A 20,337-nucleotide genomic window follows, 5' to 3' on the forward strand; every position below is an offset into this window, starting at 1 on the left:
GCTGTTTATGCACAGTGAAAGAATGAATCAACTGTTTTAAAGAAAGTAAGATTACATTTCTTAAATCCATTATTTTATTAAAGAAAATATACAAAAATCTAGTTGTGGTTGTACTGGTCACGTCCTAGCGATCTGTGACGTGTATAAAAACTGCAATCACTATGGGTTGTGGTTTAAAGTCGTTGTGAGGGTTGTCATGGTAACGCTGCGAGGGGTAAGTGGTGCCGTTGCACGTGTCGCAGAAGGAGCTGGCGGTCCGGACTGGAGTACGGACACTGTTGGCATGGGAACGACTCGCCCGTGTGGTGGCGGCGGGCGTGGAGGTCCAGACACTTCTTCTGTATGCTGAAATGAAACGTGAGAAGCCAGTAAGGCCAGCATGTTAACACCCTCTAGTGGAGACCATGGAGTACTGCAGTGGAGTTATACCATAACTTCAGATCATCAAAGGATAACTTCGGATGTGTGTGTGTGTGTGTGTGTGTGTGTGTGTGTGTGTGTGTGTGTGTGTGTGTGTGTGTGTGTGTGTGTGTGTGTGTGTGTGTGTGTGTGTGTGTGTGTGTGTGTGTGTGTACCAGCTATAGGAGCAGTGCTGACAGTGGTAGGGTTTCTGCTGTGTGTGTGTGCGGGAGTGACGCAGCAGGGAGCTGCGGTCAATGGAGGCGTAGGAACAGCCCGGGTCAGGACACTGGAACGGTTTCTCCCCTGTCAGGAGGGAACATAGATCAGACCTCCGCCCTGATAGTCTCCCTCATCCCTCCATCATTCTGTCACCTCTCCTTGTACCCTTCATCATGGGGTCACTTCAGAAACATCCCGCCATAATTCTGTCATCATGCTCCCTCCATCATTCAGTCACTTCTCCATCATCCCTCCATCATTCAGTCACTTCTCCATCATCCCTCCATCATTCAGTCACTTCTCCATCATCCCTCCATCATTCAGTCACTTCTCCATCATCCCTCCATCATTCAGTCACTTCTCCATCATCCCTCCATCATTCAGTCACTTCTCCATCATCCCTCCATCATTCAGTCACTTCTCCATCATCCCTCCATCATTCAGTCACTCCTCCATCATCCCTCCATCATACAGTCACTTCTCCATCATCCCTCCATCATTCAGTCACTTCTCCATCATCCCTCCATCATTCAGTCACTTCTGCATCATCCCTCCATCATTCAGTCACTTCTACATCATCCCTCCATCATTCAGTCCCTTCCCCATCATCCATCTGTACCTCTCCATCATCCCTGTTATTTAATTTGGATCATTGGGTTCACTGTGGTCTTCCGACCACCAGAGGGTGGCCTGTTTACAGCCTGGAGGTGTGGCCCAGGAGCAGGTGTGGGGCTGACCTGTGTGGATGCGGTTGTGCTGCAGCAGGGAGGCCTTGAGGCGGCTGCGGTAGGGGCACAGCTGGCAGCTGTAAGGCTTGCTACCCTGGTGGATGCCCATGTGACGACGCAGGGTCAGCCTGCTGCAGAACTTCCTGTGGCACAGGAAGTAGAAGAGACTCAGTCAAGCTTCAACCGCTGTGTACACATCTTTAGTATCCAACCAATCATCGGCTAAGAACCGTACCTCCTTAACTATTTGACCTGCTTGATTCCTTTGTATTTTGCTATTTTTAATGCATTTTGTCAGTATTGCGCAGCATTTTGGGGTGCATTATGCACTTTATGAAAGAAAACATATTGTTATGATGCGTTTGTATTGTGATGGCGTGCGGTGGACCTGTCACAGAGCAGACAGCACAGGTCCCTTCGACCAATGGTCTCCTTGGGGGCTTTCTTCTTCGATCCCGTGTTCCCCTCTGGGCTTCTGCTCTGCTTCCTGGTCCTGTGAGGTTGGGTGGATTCTGCCCCATTGTGGCTCCGCCCCCTACTGAAATCACAGTGTAAGTTGAGGAAGCTGAACCTACACAGGTGTACCAACACAAGCTACGATAGTCTTCTTCACAACCAGCCAAAGAAAAAAATGTTGTGGCAGTTTCTAACACAAAATCTATGATGATAAATCCTTCACCGACCATTGATTACAAAACATTGACCAAATACCCATAATACCTACATAATGGTCATCATTCTAATGCTCCTTTGCTACCGCAATGGAGGCAGTCGTTGCAAAATGTTGTTGCAAAGTTCAAGCCCAAAAAACAAGCTAGTTTTGAGAACCCTTACCTGGTTGGTTGGTAAGAAGGTGTGTCTGTCAGTCTTGATGAGAGGCGGCGATCGATTTCCTCCTCAGTTTTGTCTGATCACAGAAAACCAAGAGGTAAAAGAGCCACTTTTTTAGGTTCCTCGGCTGTGATGCTCTTTCAATAATACATTGTATATTGTACATTGTCTGTACACCACAGCTTTTTTAATCAGAAATTGTAACTTACGTGTGACAACCGCTGCACCTTTGTAGTCACAGAACACACCGCTCAGCCATGCGTCGCGGCTGCACGCGAATGTCTTTGGCGTTCGTGTGCGGTCTGTCCGTGTGCCCTCTGTGTGTGTTCCTGACGACTGTATGCTCAATGTGTGTCGCTTGCCCTTGCCAGCTCTCTGCGCGTTGGGTGTGTGCGTGTGGTGCTCAGCAGCTGCCTTGGTGCTTTGTGCGGTAGCGGTGAGTGTCTGTGAGTGTCTGTGAGGTGCTCGCGCGTCACCGGCGTGCTGGGTTCTATCGGAGCGCTGGCACGCACGGCAGCTCTGCGTCTTGCCGCTCTTCGTCTTCCCCTGCCTCCTCATTCTCCGGCCACACTGTCGACACCCTCCGCTGGCCGGCCTCTCCTCTGCCTTCACCCCCTGTTGGCCAGCTGGCCCTCTGGAGCCCAGCGGGTCCGCGGACGCAGGCGGGGCCACCTTGTCATCCAGCACAGAAGCGGGCACCTGAGCCGGGGGAGTGGACACGTTGGGGGTCTTGGAGATCCGGCAGAGCCCCAGGGTCATGAGGTGGGCGGACTGGGCCAGCTGGTCGTCCAGCTGGTTGGGTGGGCGGACCAGGGGGCAGGAGGCCTTCAGGTGGAAGATGGTGGGCTCCTCTCCATCTGCCCCCTCCTCCTCCTCCTCCTCTTCGTCATCTTCATCCTCAAACAGAGTGCTGACCTGGATGAGTGAGGGATCGAAAAGGTCAGCCTGATAGGAAGTCTGCTAAACGGCTGACTTGCAAACTAGTTAAGGGACCGACCCGTCTCCTACCTCACAGGTCTCCGCCACTTGAAGACCACCGTCACAGTTCGAACTCATGCCCATGTCACATGATCGTGGACTCATGCTGGGCAGAATGCCGTACATGGGCAGCAGGAAGGACATGCGGTCCAGACCCATGTGATCCATGGGGTCATCGTCACTGTGATTGGACTCGGACGTGAGCTCGAGTTCCAGGTGATAGGGAGAGTCGGGGGTGCGGGGGGCTATATGCTCCATCACTACAGCCTCCTCTTCCTCAAAGCCGGAGGAGGCCATCGCGGGAGGCAGGTCGTCATGGGAATTCAGCAAATGGGTCTTGATGCTGCTCTTCAGGCTGCTTGTGAACTGACACACCCTGCAGCGATACAGTTCTACGAGAAAGGCTTCGACTAGATCAGCACCAGGGGCATCGAGCCCGTGGACCGCGCCGCAGTACAGACTCGACGTGACGTTCGCTTCTATAACGTTCACCGTCACGGGGTTTATGTCCCTGTACTGCTCCTTCACAGAATGCATCGTGTCGTGTTTCGAAAGACGAAGATATGTGTAGTGGTACATACAAGACTTAAAGAGTGTAAGGGAAGTTGGAACTGACCCGTGGTTAAACTGGTTTATTCTGCTTGCTTGGTTCACAAAAACGTAATCCCGCCTCGGTGTCCCCAAATAGACTATACATATTCAAGGTCATGGTGAATCCAAATTGTTAAGAATTGCATGGGATACATGGGATTTATACAGTATAGTCCAAACAACAACACCGAAAGTAAACACATAAACTCTTCTTCTACAACCTCTATTCTTTCTTCTTGGTTTTACTCAGTCAGCGAAGCATAGCAAGATTTCTGGGCCGTGGCGCCATCTAGCGTACCATTGTGCAATATCTCATGGGACATGTTTTCTTATATTTTTAGCTGTTTATATTTTGTAACTTTAATTGAAAGCAGGATGCACAATACTAAATAATTTAACATCTTATTCAAATTAAGTATAGCCTTCTTTAGTAAGTCTACTTGACGGTGAGAGGAGAAACCTGTTTCATACTTTGCAATGAAGATATTCTGGAACTAAACTTCTGGTGCCACCAAATAGACGAGATGCTAAGGAATGCCTATATTCCTTTAAAATCTAGTCTTTTTAAAAAATGTACTTTATGTAGATGACTGACAGTTTCGATGGCTTTACATCCTTCCACTACATCAGCCTTCTAGACCACTAAGAAGCTCTGAGACCAATCTGTTAATTATCCCCAGAGTAAACACAAAACATGGGAAAGCAGGATTTAGTTATTATGCAACAAATTACTGGAATAAACTCCCAGAGGATTTAAGACTTGCCCCAACTCTGAGCACCTTTAAAACAAGACTGAAGACTTTTATGTTTGCTATAGCTTTCTGCTAAATCTTAAATACATTGCACTTTCTAAAAAGCTTTTTTAACTTTGCCTTTATTTTCTATTTTAATAATAAAATGCCTTTTTAACTTTCTATTTTACCCATTTCTTTGCTTATGTTTTACTATTACTTATCTATTATTTAATTTAATTGTATGACAATGTTTATATGTGAAGCACTTTGAGTCTGCCTTGTGTATGAAAATTGCTATATAAATAAAGTTGCCTTGCTTTGCCTAATAGGTCTTTAATTCTTCATTCCTTATTAGGTCCATGGTAACATCAGTCTGAAAACAAACGGTCTCTAACAGGTCCGATGGTCTGTCTTTCCCGCCAAATCAGCCCGGAACCTGAAGTAGTTCCTTTCCGGTCCCGTCTACAAGACCACGTTTAAAAGACGGCGGCTCCACAACTGTTTGACTACGGATCAATACCAGCATCAGCGTGTTACTTTAGACATCTGAACCAAAGGTAAGACGGCAAAACATTGTATATAATGATGTGATTAACAGCATAGCTTCGATTTACTTGGATATTTTGTTGGTGAATCCCTTCTAGATGCCTAGATTTTGAGGCTTGCTACGTTCTTATCCAAGGGTCTTTAACCAGTGTTGCATCAATACTTAAAGTAACATGTGTTTTTGTCTGGCAATGGTACGACTTAAGTGATGTCTTGGTACGTTGCCCTAGCTCGTATCTGTTGAACCTTCATTTGGCCGGCGCTGCTGGGACATGATGTTAACAAAAGGCCGAATTATAGCCCTTTGGCTTGCAACACGTTGTAAATGCAAAGGCGCAGTGACAAAAACCGGACCGAAGCGAATGCTGATCCGCAGTAGCAGAATAATTACCAGAAATGAACTTCAAGTCGACAATCAAATGATTTGTTGGCTTATATCCAATTCTTCTCTACAGTTACAATGAACCCCGTTCATCTCTCGGAAAAAAACGTTTTCCCTGTAGTACTATGGCTACACAGGGCCCATTGCTGCCAGCATGACCTCAATGATGGTGGATCTTGGCCTGCGTGCGCCGTTGTATTTGTGGAGGACCTACTCGGGTAGGACCCACTAAGAGAAGCACCATGGGTGATTATGAAAGGCAGCGGACAGAATCGCTCTCCCTGTAAGTTATTATTCTGTTATTTGGTATACATGCTCTCTACCATCAATGTTAAACGGTAACCTAACTTGGAAAATAAGCGTCTATAATTAAGTGGCTTGCTAAAACGAAGCACGTGTGGAAATGATGTAACAAAAGGCCGAATGAAGCCCCCCTACTTCCTGAATTTTGTCAGGATCCATGTAGCATCATACTGCTGGGATATGATGTAAACAAAAGGCCGAATTATAGCACCTTGTCTGGCTTTATGTCAGTGCAGGGTTGCAGTGACAAAAAACAGGACCGAAGCGAACACTGATCCCAGCAGCTTATAGTAATGTACATTATCGGCTCCTTCTCATTGGATACTAATTTAGACCTTCATATCTCCCTCTATCATTACTCATCAATTGTCTCCTTGTATGTCCTATGACAGGAATTGGGTGATGCTGGGACTGAAGTCGTAATCCTTCTGATAGAAGGTAAGGTGTTAATCAAAGTCTTTCTGTCTGGGTCCTTCCTGAATTTTGCCAGGATCCATGTAGCATCTGGGATATGATGTAAACAAAAGGCCGAATTATAGCACCATGTCTGGCTTTATGTCAGTGCAGGGTTGCAGTGACAAAAAACAGGACCGAAGCGAACACTGATCCCAGCAGCTTGTAGTAATACACCTTATCGGCTCCTTCTCATTCGATGTGCTCTACTGTACTAATCTGACTCTTTCTATTTCTCTTCAGGTGCTGTGACCCCTTGGATCAGCCCCTCCATGATCTGTTACCTAAATCACCACAACTAGGGGACTTTGACAAGCTCTTGTAGGGAAGTGCAAACTTTACAAACAGACAAACAGAAAAGGCCAACTTTAAGTGAGTGATTTTCCATAATACCACCCTAACCATGCATTTGAAAAGTGGCAGATTAGTGTGGCACACTAAATTACCCTTAATGCTGCTTGTCTTGTATTTGACCGTTCCCGTGGAATTAGTTTTTGTGATAATTCATAGGTAGCAAAGTAAAGCATTAATAATGGTACTCTGGAAATGATGTAACAAAAGGCCGAATGAAGCCCCCCTCCCAGCAGTCTGTTCACAGTGAGGGGGTGCAATGACAAAAACCGGACCGAAGCGTTTATCTGATCCAGGCAGCTGAGAAACAGGCGATCTTTACTTCATTATGGGATTTCGATAGGCTTCATATTCCCCTGTATCATAACTCATCAAAGTTCTCCTTTTATATTCCATGTCAGGACTGGGGTGAATCTGGTGGTGCTGCTGGGGCTGAAGGTGCAATTATTCCGAAAGGAGGTGAGGTATTTAACAAAGCCGTGATTTATTTATGTGCTGTCTGGGTACTTCCTGACTATCGCCAGGATCTATAGAGCATCATGATGCTGGGATATGATGTAAACAAAAGGCCGAATTATAGCGCCTTGTCTGGCTTTATGTCAGTGCAGGGTTGCAGTGACAAAAAACAGGACCGAAGCGAACACTGATCCCAGCAGCCTATGGTATTAGACCATGTCGCCTTATTGGCTCATTCTCTTTAGATTGTGCTCTAATCAAGATCTGAATTTTTCCCGTCAGTTGCTGTGCCCCCTTGGACCAGCCCTGCTATGATCTGTTGCCTAAATAATCTGCGGGACTGACAAGCTCTTCTGGGAACCAGCCAAGCTAAAGTGAGTGTTTTTCCAACGTAACGTGTATCTTTTTGCGATCTTTCATTGCAAAGTATAACGTCCATAATTGTACAATATGATTCTCTGGAAATGATGTGACAAAAGGCCGAATGAAGCCCCCCTCCCAGCAGTCTGTTCACAGTGAGGGGGTGCAATGACAAAAACCGGACCGAAGCGTTTATCTGATCCTGCCAGAGAATGCATCTCCTTCCTTGATGTCCTAAAGTTCATCTGCCTCATATTTCCTATGTCTTCTATAACAGGGTCGGCGTATGCAACGAGATGGCTCTGGTGGTGAGTGACGGGAGGCCATCTTGTGAAAGGTGAATTGGAACTTGGAAGCCCTCAAACGTATTATTTTTTATTATAAGGATGATGCTATAGTAACTGCTGGGACATGATGTAAACAAAAGGCCGAATTGTAGCACCCTCGCCTAGCAGCTTGTTCCCTGTGCAATGGGCGCTGTGACAAAAACTCGACCGAAGCGTGATCTGATCCCAGCTTGGTACAACTGATTATCAAAACTGTGACAAGCAGACTAGAACTATACTTGGTGTAATATATACTAGTGTAAAACTGTGATTCTCTAGCCAATTTCTTTTACATCTTCTCTAAAATCCTGTTCTTCACAGACTAGGACAAGTTACCCCCTGCTCCGCTGCCCCTATAGGACACTTCTGGCAGGGCAATGGAGCCCACCCATTGACCTGTATGATCACATTGCTTGTATTACTCTACTTCACATGAATATCTTTTGTAAATCCCGTTCAGCAACGTGGTACATTTCTGTTTGAGAGATAAAAATGGAAACCGTTTCCCATGCATTCAGCTGCACATCAGTTATTTCAATGTCCAGTTTTTCCCGTTTTCTTTCAAAAATTCTGTTGTCTCCATATTCAGTGCTGTGATGTCATGGTATAACTTGCTTATAATGCCTTTTGGAACTCCTGAGATTTAGGCATTAATAAATGTATAAATAATAATTGGTGGCTCTCTTGGATTCTATACCCATTTCTTACTCAAATCTGGAATACCTTCCTTTGGATCATGTATCGACAGATTTGTTTCTTTTTGGAAAGGCATGGTTTAAAACATATTGGTTTTGACTTAATGACAGACTTGGGTTCTACCCGTACCAAGTACAACAGTGCAGAGACAAATCAAGCATGTATGGTTTAAAAGTTGACAACTCTGGGAAAAGACTAAAGGGCAATCTTTATGTGTTTTCGGATATCTGATGGTATTACTAAGTCTATGGGGTCATCTCTGCAGCACGACGGACCATAACTTTTCACTAAATGAACACTCCCTCTTCGATGAGACCATCAGTATCGCATTGGTCTGGTTGGTTGCCAGCCATAGACATGAGGCTCGAAGTACCCTAACCGGAAGCTTTCAATTTTAATTTACCGTTGCCATGCTGGATATTAACAAAGTACTTTTAAATAAGTTGCCGTGGGGGTCATCTTCCGGTTTCTAATGAAGATTAGCAAATGGGGCGAGATGGAAAAACGGGTTACCAATGGGCAAACAGGACTTTATATAAAGTGATGCTTTTGTGCAGCCTCATTGAGAAATGAGGGCATACTGGGCTTGGATGGGGTCAGAGCCCTTCTAAATACGGGTCTAAAACTCATAACTCGGAAGTAAACAAACTAGAATTCATTTGAATTGATTCGGTTTTACTTTTGGTCACAAATATACAGTGCATTTAAAACGAAGTAACACACTTATTATACCCTTTATTTAACCAGGTTGAGTCATTGAGATTAAAATCTATTTTACAAATGACCTTGCCAAGATGGAAAGCACACAGCGTCAAAACAAGACAAATTGTAATAATACATTTAGTTCATTGACTAAAACATTTGCAATTTCTAATGGGAGTCCGACATCAAACTCGACAACAGCTTTAAATTCAGAGTAACTAGGTCTTGCAGCTTATTCCAGGAATATGGTGCAAAAACCTTAATGGCCTTTTTCACAGTTCGGCCCGCCCTTCAGCAAGTCATAAGGACCATAATGCATATTGTTTGCCAGGGCCGTGCAGAGACCTTGAGGAGCAGGGGCTCTGATCAAAAAAGGGCACATGGAACAAGATTTAACAATGTCATCTTTATTTTTTAATGAATTATCCTTAAAACTAAATGTATTGTGTAATCTTACAGTCTTATGTAGAAGTATCCATAATATATCCCAACAGACAATGTTAAATTTTACATAATACTAAATCCACAATTTAACCTTAATTGACATCTAAAAATGAAGCATGGGGCCTTACATCAGACTCCATTCACATGAATAAAAAATGCAACTGTTAATCCACCAATGTAACTTTACATACAGTATTGATACTATATCAAATTTTACATAATACTAAAACAATACTGTACACCTTAGAGTGAAATATGGAGCTTTACATCAGACTACATTCACACAAATATTAACTATGTAAAATGCAACTTTCTGACATACTATTCGATTGAGGCTAACTGCTACAATCAGAATGAGAATGTTTTTTGTGAATATTCTAAACTATTAATTGCATACTGATTCGCTATAATGCAAAATATAAGCAAGGGGTTACCTGTAGTAAGTAACAGCCCACCATTAGCAAGTAATCCAGCAAACAATAAGAAAATGTATTTTTATTGATTTGTGGTGATTTCTTTCCTGAAACAGTTCCATGGTAAAGTCTATGCCACCAGTCTGGGGGGTGTAATTTGTAAGACAGATAGCAGCCGGAACGTAGATTAAAGTGCTGTTCTCGCACAGATATTGATGGCAACCAAAGTTAGTTTATTTTTCAACATAAGCTAAATGGTTTTGGAAACGGACTGTAGTGATCTTACCCTGCTTTTCACCGTCTCTTAAAACAACTATACGATGCGCATCTTGAAAGCAGGCAAACGTGAAAGGTCGCGTTGATAGACTATAGATGTCATCTAACGGCAGCGCAGGTAGACGAGGCTACCAACTTTACTTCTATATTATTACTTTCAGACACTAGCCTGTTAGAGACCTGCTGGGATCCAAGGGGCTGGAAGAACCTTCCAGGTGTGCTGCTAGGATAACCAACAGAGAGCTCTGGAGTAACATCTGCTCAGCTTAGAGAATTTCAACTGAAGAATCATCGGACGAACACACGAGAACATGCAGTTGGTTCGACTGAGTTGTTTATTACCATTATGCTTTAACAACAAATATAACTGAAGAATAGTCACTTAAAAGTAAAAAATTAACAGAACAACACAAAGAATAGTACCAAACATTACCTATCATTAACGGTAATGCACGTGTCATTGACTCTTTATTTCTAAAAGGCAACTAACGACACACTTGGTGACTAATTTAGACCATAAGTAATGTAATGTAAGACAATAATAAACACAATCCTAGATTAGCTTCAGACGAGAGCAGAGACAAGAAAGAGCAGGATGGAGAGAGGAGAGCAAACAAGATAAAGTCACAGTGCTCACACATGGGGAGAATCTTTACATGTAGTCACTTTGAGCTTTGTGTAAGTGTTTAATACATGAAGGGTTGTATGGTGGCGATTAAGTCATATACTGGTTTATCAACTACGAACCTTTGCAATTCTTCAATGATTTCAAACATTTGATCAGTCTCAAAATGATTAAAAGAGGGTTTTAGGCCACAAAAACTTTTTGTTTGTATTACACTGAGACAGTATTTCTACTGAACACTATTGGACTGGAATGTATCTATTTCACTGAAATGACCAATTACAATTATAATGTAGGCCTAAACATTACATTTTTTAAAACCAAAAGAAAAGTTAATAAACTACAATTATTATTTATACAAATGAATCCTCTTAAAATGTTCTACATAACTGCAACTGTTAACAATTTAGCGTTAAACATATAGAATAAATCTGGGGAAAACAGACAATATGTTATCTAAACCTTTATTAAGGGTTGTATTCAATAACTGGGGTTAGATTCTTAACTAACATATCCTTGTTAAATGACAGCATTGCAACATTAATGCAGTTATCTCAGATCTCACATAGTAGAGATTCTAATTCAGGAAACAAAATTAGTTGTTTTGGTTGTTTGTATATGGTATTATCCAACAACGGCCCTAGTCTGTTTGATTGACAGTTGAGATGATGAGGGGGGCAGAGTTGTTACCTTCATAATCATGGTGACCTGGGAAGAGGATTGGACAAAGAGGCTCACTAAAGGTGCAGCCAGTAGCAGAGTAGATATGAACCCTGGCTTCCACATCATAGAAGGACACCAGACCCTCATCATAATCAACAAACACCCCCACCTTCTGGAGCCCAGCTCTCAGAGGGAGATGGACGTTTGGGTTATCTCTGAATATCAACCAATCCATGTCAGATAAAAGAGTCCAGTAACCCGCCTCAGGGGTCGTTTTTATCCTACATTTTCTGTTGATTGACTCTCTTGCCACTCCTAAACGCCACAAAGTCTTGCCTTCAACCTGGACCTCAAAGTAAAATCGACCTAAGGAGAAGCTCTGCCTCGTGAGAACATATATATAATTTGTAAATCTCTTAGGGTTATCTGGGAGATTCTTATCTACACCTCCATCATGTACTTGTTTCCCATCCTCAGACAGGATTAGACTGGAAGCAGCTGTATCAGGATCCAGAGTCAAATCTACTTCATACTGCTGGACCCTCTTCAGTTCAGAATCATGCAGCTTCTTCATCTCCATGTTCAGTGTCCCCTCCAGCTGATCCAGGGATCTCCTCAAGGTCCCTACGTAAGAAGGAGGATGGACCTCCACTGTCGTCCAGTCCCTGGTGGCTGGAGGATTCTTCAGGGATCTGAAGGCCTGGAGGAAGTGGAGGTGGTCTTTAGTGTGTGAGATCTGCTTGACCTCTGAGCTTCTATTGGTCAGATCTTCCATTTCCTGCTCCAGCTCTTTGATGAGGTCTTCAGCTTGTTTCTCCATGGATTTCACTCTCTCTTTAACCGTTTGGTTGAAATCTTCCCAGCCCTTTTCAACACAGCCTATCAGAGCAGTGAAGACCTGCCTGCCATCGGCTATCTCTCTGTCTGCGTCTTTGTTGCTCAGATCTACTGTGTCTTTGATCTCCTTAATCTTTAGTTTTCTCTCCTGGATCATATGCGGAACTTCAACCTCTATCATCCCCAGTTGAGCCGTCTTTACTTCATATTCCTCCTTAAGAGGCACAACAGAATGGGACTTGTGGTCTGTCTCTGTGCAGAACTGACACACACACACCTGTTCAGTCTGGCAGAAGAGCTCCAGAAGTCTGTCGTGTTTCTTACACATCCTGTCTTCCAGACGGTCCATAGGCTCGACCAACCGATGTTTCTGTAAGCGAGCGACTCTCTGATGTGGTTCCAGGTGGGTTTGGCAGTAAGAGGTAAAGCACACTAGGCAGGACTTCACAGCCTTCTGCTGGGTCCCACTACAGACGTCACAGGGAACTTCTGCTTGTTCAACAAAAGGCTGCTCTTTAACTCGTAAAAACGTTCTAAACTGGGCAGCCAGCTCTGATAAGAAGATATTGACCCGTAAGTCAGGTCTTGTGTGGAAAATTTCGTTGCAAACAGGACATTTGTAATGGACTTGTTCATCCCAGAACTTTGCAATACAGGTTCTGCAGAAGTTGTGTCCACATGCGGTGGTAACTGGACTGTTGAACACATCCAGACAGATGGAACATGAAAAGTTCTCTTCGGACCAGAAAGTGTTAGCACAGGCCATTCCTAGACACAGACGACAAGGTTTATTTATTGAGCAATTATATATTTCTAATTCAAATACAGGAAGAGAGGTTTTAACTACTCCACAAAGTTGTGTTGTTTTGCTCACCTTGTTATTACTGTCTGTCAGACTATTAATTCCAAAATGCGTTTTATTCCTTGCCTGGAAGAGAGAACTTCCACGTCGGTTTCTTTGGTTTCTCTGAACCTAAAGTTTCGTTTCCTCAACAAGACATCCACTCCTCTCCTCCCCTGACACCTGGCCCCTCCCCTAACGCCTGGCTCCTCCCATAACACCTGGCTCCTCCCCGACGGCACACGCACATGGCGTCACTCACTGCAATTGTGTCGGCCTCTTCAAATGCGTTGATGTGTGTTCTCCTCTTTCTGGAGTTAAAAGAGCTGGTGCAAAACGAGAGACATTGGGGGGATTTAGTGGGGATTTGCGACTGTAACCGTGATGATTAACCGGTGTTGATCTATCCGGGTTTCCCCGAATACTTTTTTATCCAACCCCGGGCCCGATCCGATTTTCAACAGAAACAGACAGAGAGCAAAGAGCTGTTTATTGGCGCTACGCTGCTGTAGGAACTCTCCCCGATGTGCACGCGCACAGTGCACACACGAGCAGCAGAGCTGAGAGCAGCACACACACACACACACACACACACACACACACACACACACACACACACACACACACACACACACACACACACACACACACACACACACACACACACACACACACACTTCTCACTTCAAACTAAAGATATTTCCCATGAGCTGTTACCAGCATAACCATTGGATTATATATGTGATTTATTCATCATAATTCAAAATATTCTGTTCTTCAGAGGACTGAGCTGGTCCACCAAGCCACCAGTGAGTGGAGGAAGAGCCAGCGGGAGGAACTGACGTCAGGTGCAGGAAACCATAGAGACCTGCTGGGATCCAAGGGGCTGGAAGAACCTTCCAGGTGTGCTGCTAGGATAACCAACAGAGAGCTCTGGAGAAACATCTGCTCAGCTTAGAGGATTTCAACTGAAGAAACAGGAAGAATCATCGGATGAACACACGAGAACATGCAGTTGGTTCGACTGAGTTGTTCATTACCATTATGCTTTAACAACAAATATAACTGAAAAATAATCACTTACACAGTAAATCAAAAGTACAGATCATTAACAGTTGTCTTTGCGACTTTATTTCTAAAAGGCGACTGACAACACTCTTGGCGAATTATCCAGACCATCAGGGAGAAGGTGAAACACATATTAAAGGTGTGAGGGGTTATCATTCCCATTCTGCTGGCTGCTCAGAGGTATCGCGGTCCACGGCTCTCGTGCCAACAGCGTAGGGGTCTCTCCCTCTCCTCGCGCCGTCTATCCGGCGAATATCAAACCTGCTGCTCACTTTTACCTGCTACAAAACGGAGAAACGTTCGTTTATTTTTCAACATCAGCTAAATGGTTTTTGGAAACAGACTGTCTGTAGTGATCTTACCCAGCTTTTCACCGTCTCAAACAACATGCGCATCTTGCAGGCAGGCAAATGTGAAAGGTCTGATAACCTATGACGTCACCTGCCGGCAGCGCAGGTAGACGATGCTACAAACTATAGGCTACTTCTATATTATTACTTTTAGTCATTTTTTATTATCGAATAATTGAGTCACACGTTCATTTTCGCCTCTTAGCAGCAAGTGCTAAGAGGCGAACTTAACACCCATTCTAACATTTGCATTACGAAATTGTAGGCCTACAACTGACAATTAATCATCAACTGATAAATTCTCGCTCATGTTCAACCATCGCAAGCAGTTCTAATAACGGATTAATTTGATTCAGCAATCTGTTTTTCCGGTTTTATGTCATAGTCTACGAACGTTTTTGGAACACTCTTATTACGGAAGAAGGGGTTTACGGAAGAAAAAGACAAGAGCTTCCGAACCTCCGATCTGCTCCGAAGGCGGCATAGCGCCCAGGGGGGGCGCCTGATGCCTGATTTCTGCATGATGGAGGCTCTGGTTGCAAATTACTGCCATCTAGTGAAAGAAGGAGGAACTTTGCCAATATGGTAAAATGACCCCATGGCCCGGAAGCCGTACATTGATCATTGATAATTTATATGGCGTGGTTCCCGCCGTAGTCTTCTATTTACTACCAGAAAGACGAGTAAACCGGACGGAATGGAGAACGATCCGTGTTTACCGGTAATTCAACTGCACGACTTTATCAAGGTTGAGTCTGGCATCTTTGGAGCATGTGTCGATGTGATGCTGTTATCTTACTATGGTTAAATGATCCTGGTAGCCGGTACACAGGCGTCTGAAATATGCAGAGGCCAACTTGGGTAAACATGTTGTGCCTGGGGTAACGTGATATCTCGCATGTCAACCCTAAAAGTCTGTTCGGTTTCACATACAACTTATGTGCAGGGGCGTAAGTTAAGTTTGAACAATGGATGAAGAAAAGGCACAACTTTATGCACAAAGTTGTGCCTTTTCTTCACCCAATAATGCTGGATGCGTCTTTTTTAAATTAAAAGGTAAAAGAAATGATTCACAGTTCAGTCATCATTGATATGAATTTATTTGGTTGGGTCAAACAGTAGGGTGCATTCATGCATCCAATGTATCCACCCTCAACATGTGCACCCATTTCTGCTGTCCCGTAAATCACGACGCTGAAGTTGGCATCCGATTCGCAGCATCCGATTCGGCTTGAAAACCACTTAGAATCTTCAAATCGGTCCTGATTGAAAACCACTACACCTAGACTCTTCAAATTTGGACTACATTATCACAGTGAGGCTATACATTATGTAAAACATAGTTTCAGATTTGTGAAACCTTTACCCTATTTGTGAAAATGCAATACAGGCTTATTTGAATGCTTTTTTAGGGGTCCAGACCGCATTGCATTTTCACAAATAGGTTAAAGGTTTCACAAATCTGAAACTATGTTTTACATAATGTATAGCCTCACTGTGATAATTTAGTCCAGATTTGAAGAGTCTAGGTGTAGTGGTTTTTAATCAGGATCAGTTCTAATGCGGTCTGGACCCCTAAAAAGCATTAAAATGAGCCTGTATTGCATTTTCACAAATAGAAAAAAGGTTTCACAAATCTGTAACTATGTTTATTATAATGTATAGCCTCACTGTGATAATTTAGTCCAGATTTGAAGAGTCTAGGTGTAGTGGTTTTCAATCAGGACCGATTTAAAGTGGACCAGCTGCTGAATCGGATGCTGCGAATCGGATGCCAACTTCAGCGTCGTCCCAAAATCCTTGTTTCCCAGTCTTGTCAAGAGTATAATCTCTTGGATCGTCTACTTCCAGGGATCCAAAGACAAACCCAACGGCATCCTGATTATAACAGAACCGGACTCTGAGGGAGTCTGTCCATACCCGGTCCTTCGGAGGCTCTCAGTCCGACTGACAGACTGCAGCTCCAGGCTGGGCGCACAGGACAGCAAATATCTCCGTAAGAAATCAGCCCATTCATAATAAAACAAATGCTGTTAAATACACAGAGAATACATAATTAAAAAAATATATGCAAACAAAAAATGAATATGTAATATAATGCAAATATAGAAGGCAATAAGCAGTTATTAAAAGAAAATGAATTCTGATATCTGTGGACCAATGAATATAAGATGCTGCGCAGAGAAACGCCCTCAGAAACCTTTATTCGGGTTTCCACACAAAATTGCAGATGTATATAAAAACCTGCAAGAATATGCATATTTCTAGCAATCAGTCAGTTTGACAAATACTGATAATTATGGGTGTTCGTTAAAACATGTTTGGTCAATTTTGGCTGTTGGCAGGTGTAGACTCTGAGCTTGTCCACGTGGCCACAAGCTCATGACATTTGGGATGGACAACCAATAAACACGTGCTGTTGTGCTACGCACCGGTGAACATCTTGGAAAATTTCAGCAATTCTATGTACACCGATTTCCAGCGTTCTGCTGAGCATTCATTTGTGTCGAAACCTACGCAGAGTTCTGTGCATGTGGCCCCAGGAGTTTGTCTTGGTTGTTTAGAGAGGCACATTTTTTAAGTTTGAAGAAGCTCGTACAGTTCTCCGCAGGCAAGTAATCCATCCTCCAAACTTACCTGCATGTTCGAGAGGATGCTTGACCGGGCCGGTGAGACCCCCTTTCCAATCTGGTCTTTAACCTTTAACCTGTGACCCCTGCAGGAGACCGCCTGGACAGGCTGAAGACGAGGAAGGGGCGCGGGATGTCAAACATTGGCCGGAAGATGATCTACTGCTCCATGTGCAGGAAGGGCTTCTACAAGCAGGCCCACATGGAGGCCCATCGCCGGGTCCACTGCGGCCTCCCGCCCAATCAGTGCTGGCAGTGCGGCAAGACCTACCCCACCCTACAAAGCCTGGTGCTGCACCAGCAGACCCACGGCCGCAAGGAGCAGTACCGGTGCTCCCACTGCGACAAGAGCTTTGTCCTCAAGCGAGACTGGAAGGCCCACCACCGCACCCACTCCGGCACCATGCCCTTCAAGTGCTGGTTCTGCCAGGACGGCTTCGGCCACCAGGAGGCGCTGGACCAGCACCTGGACTCGCACAAAGACGAGGAATGCTACCGCTGCAAGGTTTGTGACAAGCGGTTCATCTCCTACCAGGGCTTGAACGCCCACTGCCAGTCACACCAGAGGAGGCGGCTGCTGTCGTGCGCCCAGTGCGACAAAGCCTTCAGCAATCCACAGAGCCTGAAGGTCCACCAGGTGACGCACTCCAGCCAGAAGCCGCACGTGTGTCCGGTGTGTGGGAAGGACTTCAAGCTGCCGGGGGGCCTGCAGTCCCACCTGCTGACCCACGGGGAGGAACGGGCCTATCGTTGCTCCTGGTGCGACAAGCGGTTCAAGCGGCTGCAGGGCCTCCAGCTGCACCACCTCGTGCACCTGGGCATCAAGCGCTTTGAGTGCGCCGAGTGCGGCAAGCGCTTCACGCAGCAGTCGCACCTGACGGCCCACCGGACCACGCACACGGGGGAGCGGCCGTTCCTCTGCACGGCGTGCGGCAAGCGCTTCACGCAGTCCTCCCACATGCGCTCGCACACCAGGCTCTTCCACTGCGACGACAAGCCCTTTGCGTGCGACGACTGCGGCAAGAGCTTCGCCATCGCCCACTACCTGAAGATGCACCGTCTGAGTCACACCAAGGAGAAGCTGTACAGCTGCTCCTACTGCAACAAGGCCTTCTCCTACCGCAACTCGTGGAAGGCGCACGAGAGGACCCACACTGGGGAGAAGCCCTTCCAGTGCGGCGAGTGCGGGGAGAGGTTCGTGACGTCGGCTGGCCTGCAGTGCCACCGGCGGTCGCGGCACACGCGAGAGAAGAGCCACTACTGCGCCACCTGCGGCCGGTTCTTCATGACCGGCTCGCAGCTCCGCCTGCATGAGCTCAGCCACAGCAAGGAGCGGCCGCACGCCTGCCGCTGCGGCAAGGGCTTCAAGACCAAAGGGGTGCTGAAGAAACACGTCAAGACCTACCCCGACCACCAGGACCTCTGAAGGGTCCGGTCACGCTCACTCAACCCTGGGAGGATCATGCAGGTTCATGGACTCGGATCATCAAGACCGTGTGTGTGTGTGTGTGTGTGTGTGTGTGTGTGTGTGTGTGTGTGTGTGTGTGTGTGTGTGTGTGTGTGTGTGTGTGTGTGTGTGTGTGTGTGTGTGTGTGTGTGTGTGTGTGTGTGTGTGTGTGTGTGTGTGTGAGCCTTTGGAAGATGCACCAAAGGAAATATGGAGGTGGGATCACTTAAAATGTGTTGACCTCAGGTGTGCAGTACTATAAACACTTTATTTATTTTTGTCTGAACGAATGTGTGTAAATTCAATGTTTGAGTTTAACATTTGTTGGCTGTTAATGCCAAATAAAAATCAATAATTAAAGGGCCCTATTTTAACATCAGGCTGGTCCTTGGTGTTGGACCAAGGAAGGCCTTATTAGTTGGTTGTGTTTGTTGGCATGTTTAGAAGGGGCTGTATGTGGGACTAATGTGGACTATGAAGGTGTTTATTTTGGTACATTTTTGTGGATCAATAAGTATTATTTTTTTAAAAAATGAACAGCCGGGATCTGTTGCTATAACTTTATTTTTTGCGAATGGTTCATATTGGTGTGAAGATATGTATAGTTGCAACGGTGATGCATTATCTCACAATAAAAACTGGTACTCATTCTCCTGAAAGTCAACACACGGCAGTGTAACTACAATATTGTCCTTAAAACTCCAGCCATGACTTTGGAAAGTTAATAGATATTTTATTTTGAAGCAACGTCTTCAGTGCACTGTGAACGTCAATGTATGTACCCTACCTGTTTCTCAAAACAGCATTCAAATCAAACCCTTCTATTAAGGTTAGGGCGCATACGTGTTTATCTTTATTCAATATTTATTAAATTACAAAACGGTTAGTGTAGTCATTTAGCAGGCGCCCATTCCCAAGTGTCTAGAAAAACCTCATCCAAGATATCTTGAAGAACTAAAAGTCCTAGTTATTCCATGTTGCATCACTTATCAAAGATTCTGAAGTAGGCTTCAACACAACGAACATTTGATCTGATCAGTAGCGATAGGCGATAAGGTACTCTTATCATAATTCAAATGGACAAATATTCCTTGGATTGGAAGCTATGTAAACTATACCAAAGCCCCTACGAAGCTGAAGTGAGCTCCCGATTCACATCCACCTTTATATTTGCAGCTATGTGCGACCAGGAACCAAGTCTATTTTTTCGGACCGTTTTTTAATGGCAAACTGGTTACCAATGGTACTGTGTAAATTATGTTTATGAATCAAAACAATGTATTTGTAATTATTTATCTATTATGGGGCATGTATCTACCAGTAAAGTATTCAGCCTGGCGGCCGGAAAGGGGTCATGAATATTTTTCATTTTCTAATCAATAGACAGCTGAAAATCAAGAAAGCCTGCTCCTTATTCGCATTTAAACAATGAGAAAGATTAGGGCTGATGCCTGATGCGCTCGAGTCTCAATGAGAAAGTTAACAGCATCCCTAATGACTTTGGGCCGCCCGTGTCAAAGTTCACACGTGATGACGTTCCTCAGTATAGGATTCTATGGCCCAAATGATTTTCCCACTCAAAATCTTCGATAATCGGTCCATGCTCAGAACCGATCTTAAAAACGTCTGTACGCTCTATTTAAGGCTTAGCATTCCACGGGTTAAATCACGTTGGGCCCCCAAAA

General features: G+C 44.7%; 3 protein-coding genes, 2 long non-coding RNA genes and 1 other non-coding gene across 12 annotated transcripts; 3 read left to right on the forward strand and 3 right to left on the reverse strand.

Moving 5' to 3' along the window:
• Positions 1-51: 51 nt before the first annotated feature.
• si:dkey-154p10.3 (zinc finger protein 354B) lies at positions 52-4,370 on the reverse strand. Of its 2 annotated transcripts, none has more exons than XM_030364516.1 (7): positions 3,189-4,370; positions 2,390-3,095; positions 2,184-2,256; positions 1,738-1,884; positions 1,359-1,492; positions 576-705; positions 52-345 (listed from the first exon to the last, which is right to left on the reverse strand). In XM_030364516.1, the coding sequence occupies exons 1-7, from the start codon at positions 3,735-3,737 to the stop codon at positions 195-197; spliced, it is 1,890 nt and encodes a 629-aa protein (XP_030220376.1). In that variant the 5' UTR covers positions 3,738-4,370; the 3' UTR covers positions 52-194. The 2 variants fall into 2 exon arrangements, with proteins under 2 accessions (XP_030220376.1, XP_030220375.1); XM_030364515.1 differs by having other exon boundaries at positions 1,738-1,887; positions 3,189-4,364.
• Positions 4,371-4,821: 451 nt separating this feature from the next.
• On the forward strand, positions 4,822-8,332 carry LOC115549379 (uncharacterized). 6 transcript variants are annotated; one of them, XR_003977756.1, is made up of 9 exons: positions 4,822-5,040; positions 5,485-5,694; positions 5,946-6,009; positions 6,107-6,152; positions 6,411-6,539; positions 6,920-6,977; positions 7,257-7,348; positions 7,612-7,671; positions 7,982-8,332. It is a non-coding gene; the product is annotated as an uncharacterized LOC115549379 (long non-coding RNA). The 6 variants fall into 6 exon arrangements; XR_003977757.1 differs by having other exon boundaries at positions 5,946-6,004; XR_003977758.1 differs by having other exon boundaries at positions 5,951-6,009.
• On the forward strand, positions 7,738-7,851 carry LOC115549710 (small nucleolar RNA SNORD89). Its single transcript, XR_003977822.1, has one exon. It is a non-coding gene; the product is annotated as a small nucleolar RNA SNORD89 (small nucleolar RNA).
• Positions 8,333-10,508: 2,176 nt separating the features above from the next.
• Positions 10,509-13,449, reverse strand: LOC115549373 (E3 ubiquitin-protein ligase TRIM39-like). Its single transcript, XM_030364520.1, has 2 exons — positions 13,191-13,449; positions 10,509-13,084 (listed from the first exon to the last, which is right to left on the reverse strand). Exon 2 carries the CDS (start codon positions 13,080-13,082, stop codon positions 11,457-11,459), a length of 1,626 nt encoding a protein of 541 aa, XP_030220380.1. The 5' UTR covers positions 13,083-13,084; positions 13,191-13,449; the 3' UTR covers positions 10,509-11,456.
• Positions 13,450-13,995: 546 nt separating this feature from the next.
• Positions 13,996-14,902, reverse strand: LOC115549381 (uncharacterized). Its single transcript, XR_003977761.1, has 3 exons — positions 14,588-14,902; positions 14,242-14,506; positions 13,996-14,125 (listed from the first exon to the last, which is right to left on the reverse strand). It is a non-coding gene; the product is annotated as an uncharacterized LOC115549381 (long non-coding RNA).
• A 197-nt stretch (positions 14,903-15,099) lies between these two features.
• On the forward strand, positions 15,100-19,316 carry LOC115549374 (zinc finger protein OZF). Its single transcript, XM_030364522.1, has 3 exons — positions 15,100-15,296; positions 16,427-16,571; positions 17,298-19,316. The coding sequence occupies exons 1-3, from the start codon at positions 15,273-15,275 to the stop codon at positions 18,629-18,631; spliced, it is 1,503 nt and encodes a 500-aa protein (XP_030220382.1). The 5' UTR covers positions 15,100-15,272; the 3' UTR covers positions 18,632-19,316.
• The last annotated feature ends 1,021 nt before the right edge of the window (positions 19,317-20,337 follow it).

This window comes from Gadus morhua, chromosome 8 (assembly GCF_902167405.1).
Source record: "Gadus morhua chromosome 8, gadMor3.0, whole genome shotgun sequence".
Classification (NCBI taxonomy): Eukaryota; Metazoa; Chordata; class Actinopteri; order Gadiformes; family Gadidae; genus Gadus; species Gadus morhua.

Excerpts from the sequence above, each read along its gene's own strand:
- si:dkey-154p10.3 (XM_030364515.1), bottom strand. The coding sequence starts at position 3,737 with ATGTACCACTACACATATCTTCGTCTTTCGAAACACGACACGATGCAT. Across the intron at positions 3,096-3,188 it reads AAGTGGCGGAGACCTGTGAG|GTCAGCACTCTGTTTGAGGA; the intron begins GTAGGAGACGGG and ends TCACTCATCCAG. Across the intron at positions 2,257-2,389 it reads AGGTGCAGCGGTTGTCACAC|ACAAAACTGAGGAGGAAATC; the intron begins GTAAGTTACAAT and ends TTCTGTGATCAG.
- LOC115549373 (XM_030364520.1), bottom strand. The coding sequence starts at position 13,082 with ATGGCCTGTGCTAACACTTTCTGGTCCGAAGAGAACTTTTCATGTTCC.
- LOC115549374 (XM_030364522.1), top strand. The coding sequence starts at position 15,273 with ATGGAGAACGATCCGTGTTTACCG. Across the intron at positions 15,297-16,426 it reads AGAACGATCCGTGTTTACCG|GGATCCAAAGACAAACCCAA; the intron begins GTAATTCAACTG and ends GTCTACTTCCAG. Across the intron at positions 16,572-17,297 it reads ACAGGACAGCAAATATCTCC|GAGACCGCCTGGACAGGCTG; the intron begins GTAAGAAATCAG and ends TGACCCCTGCAG.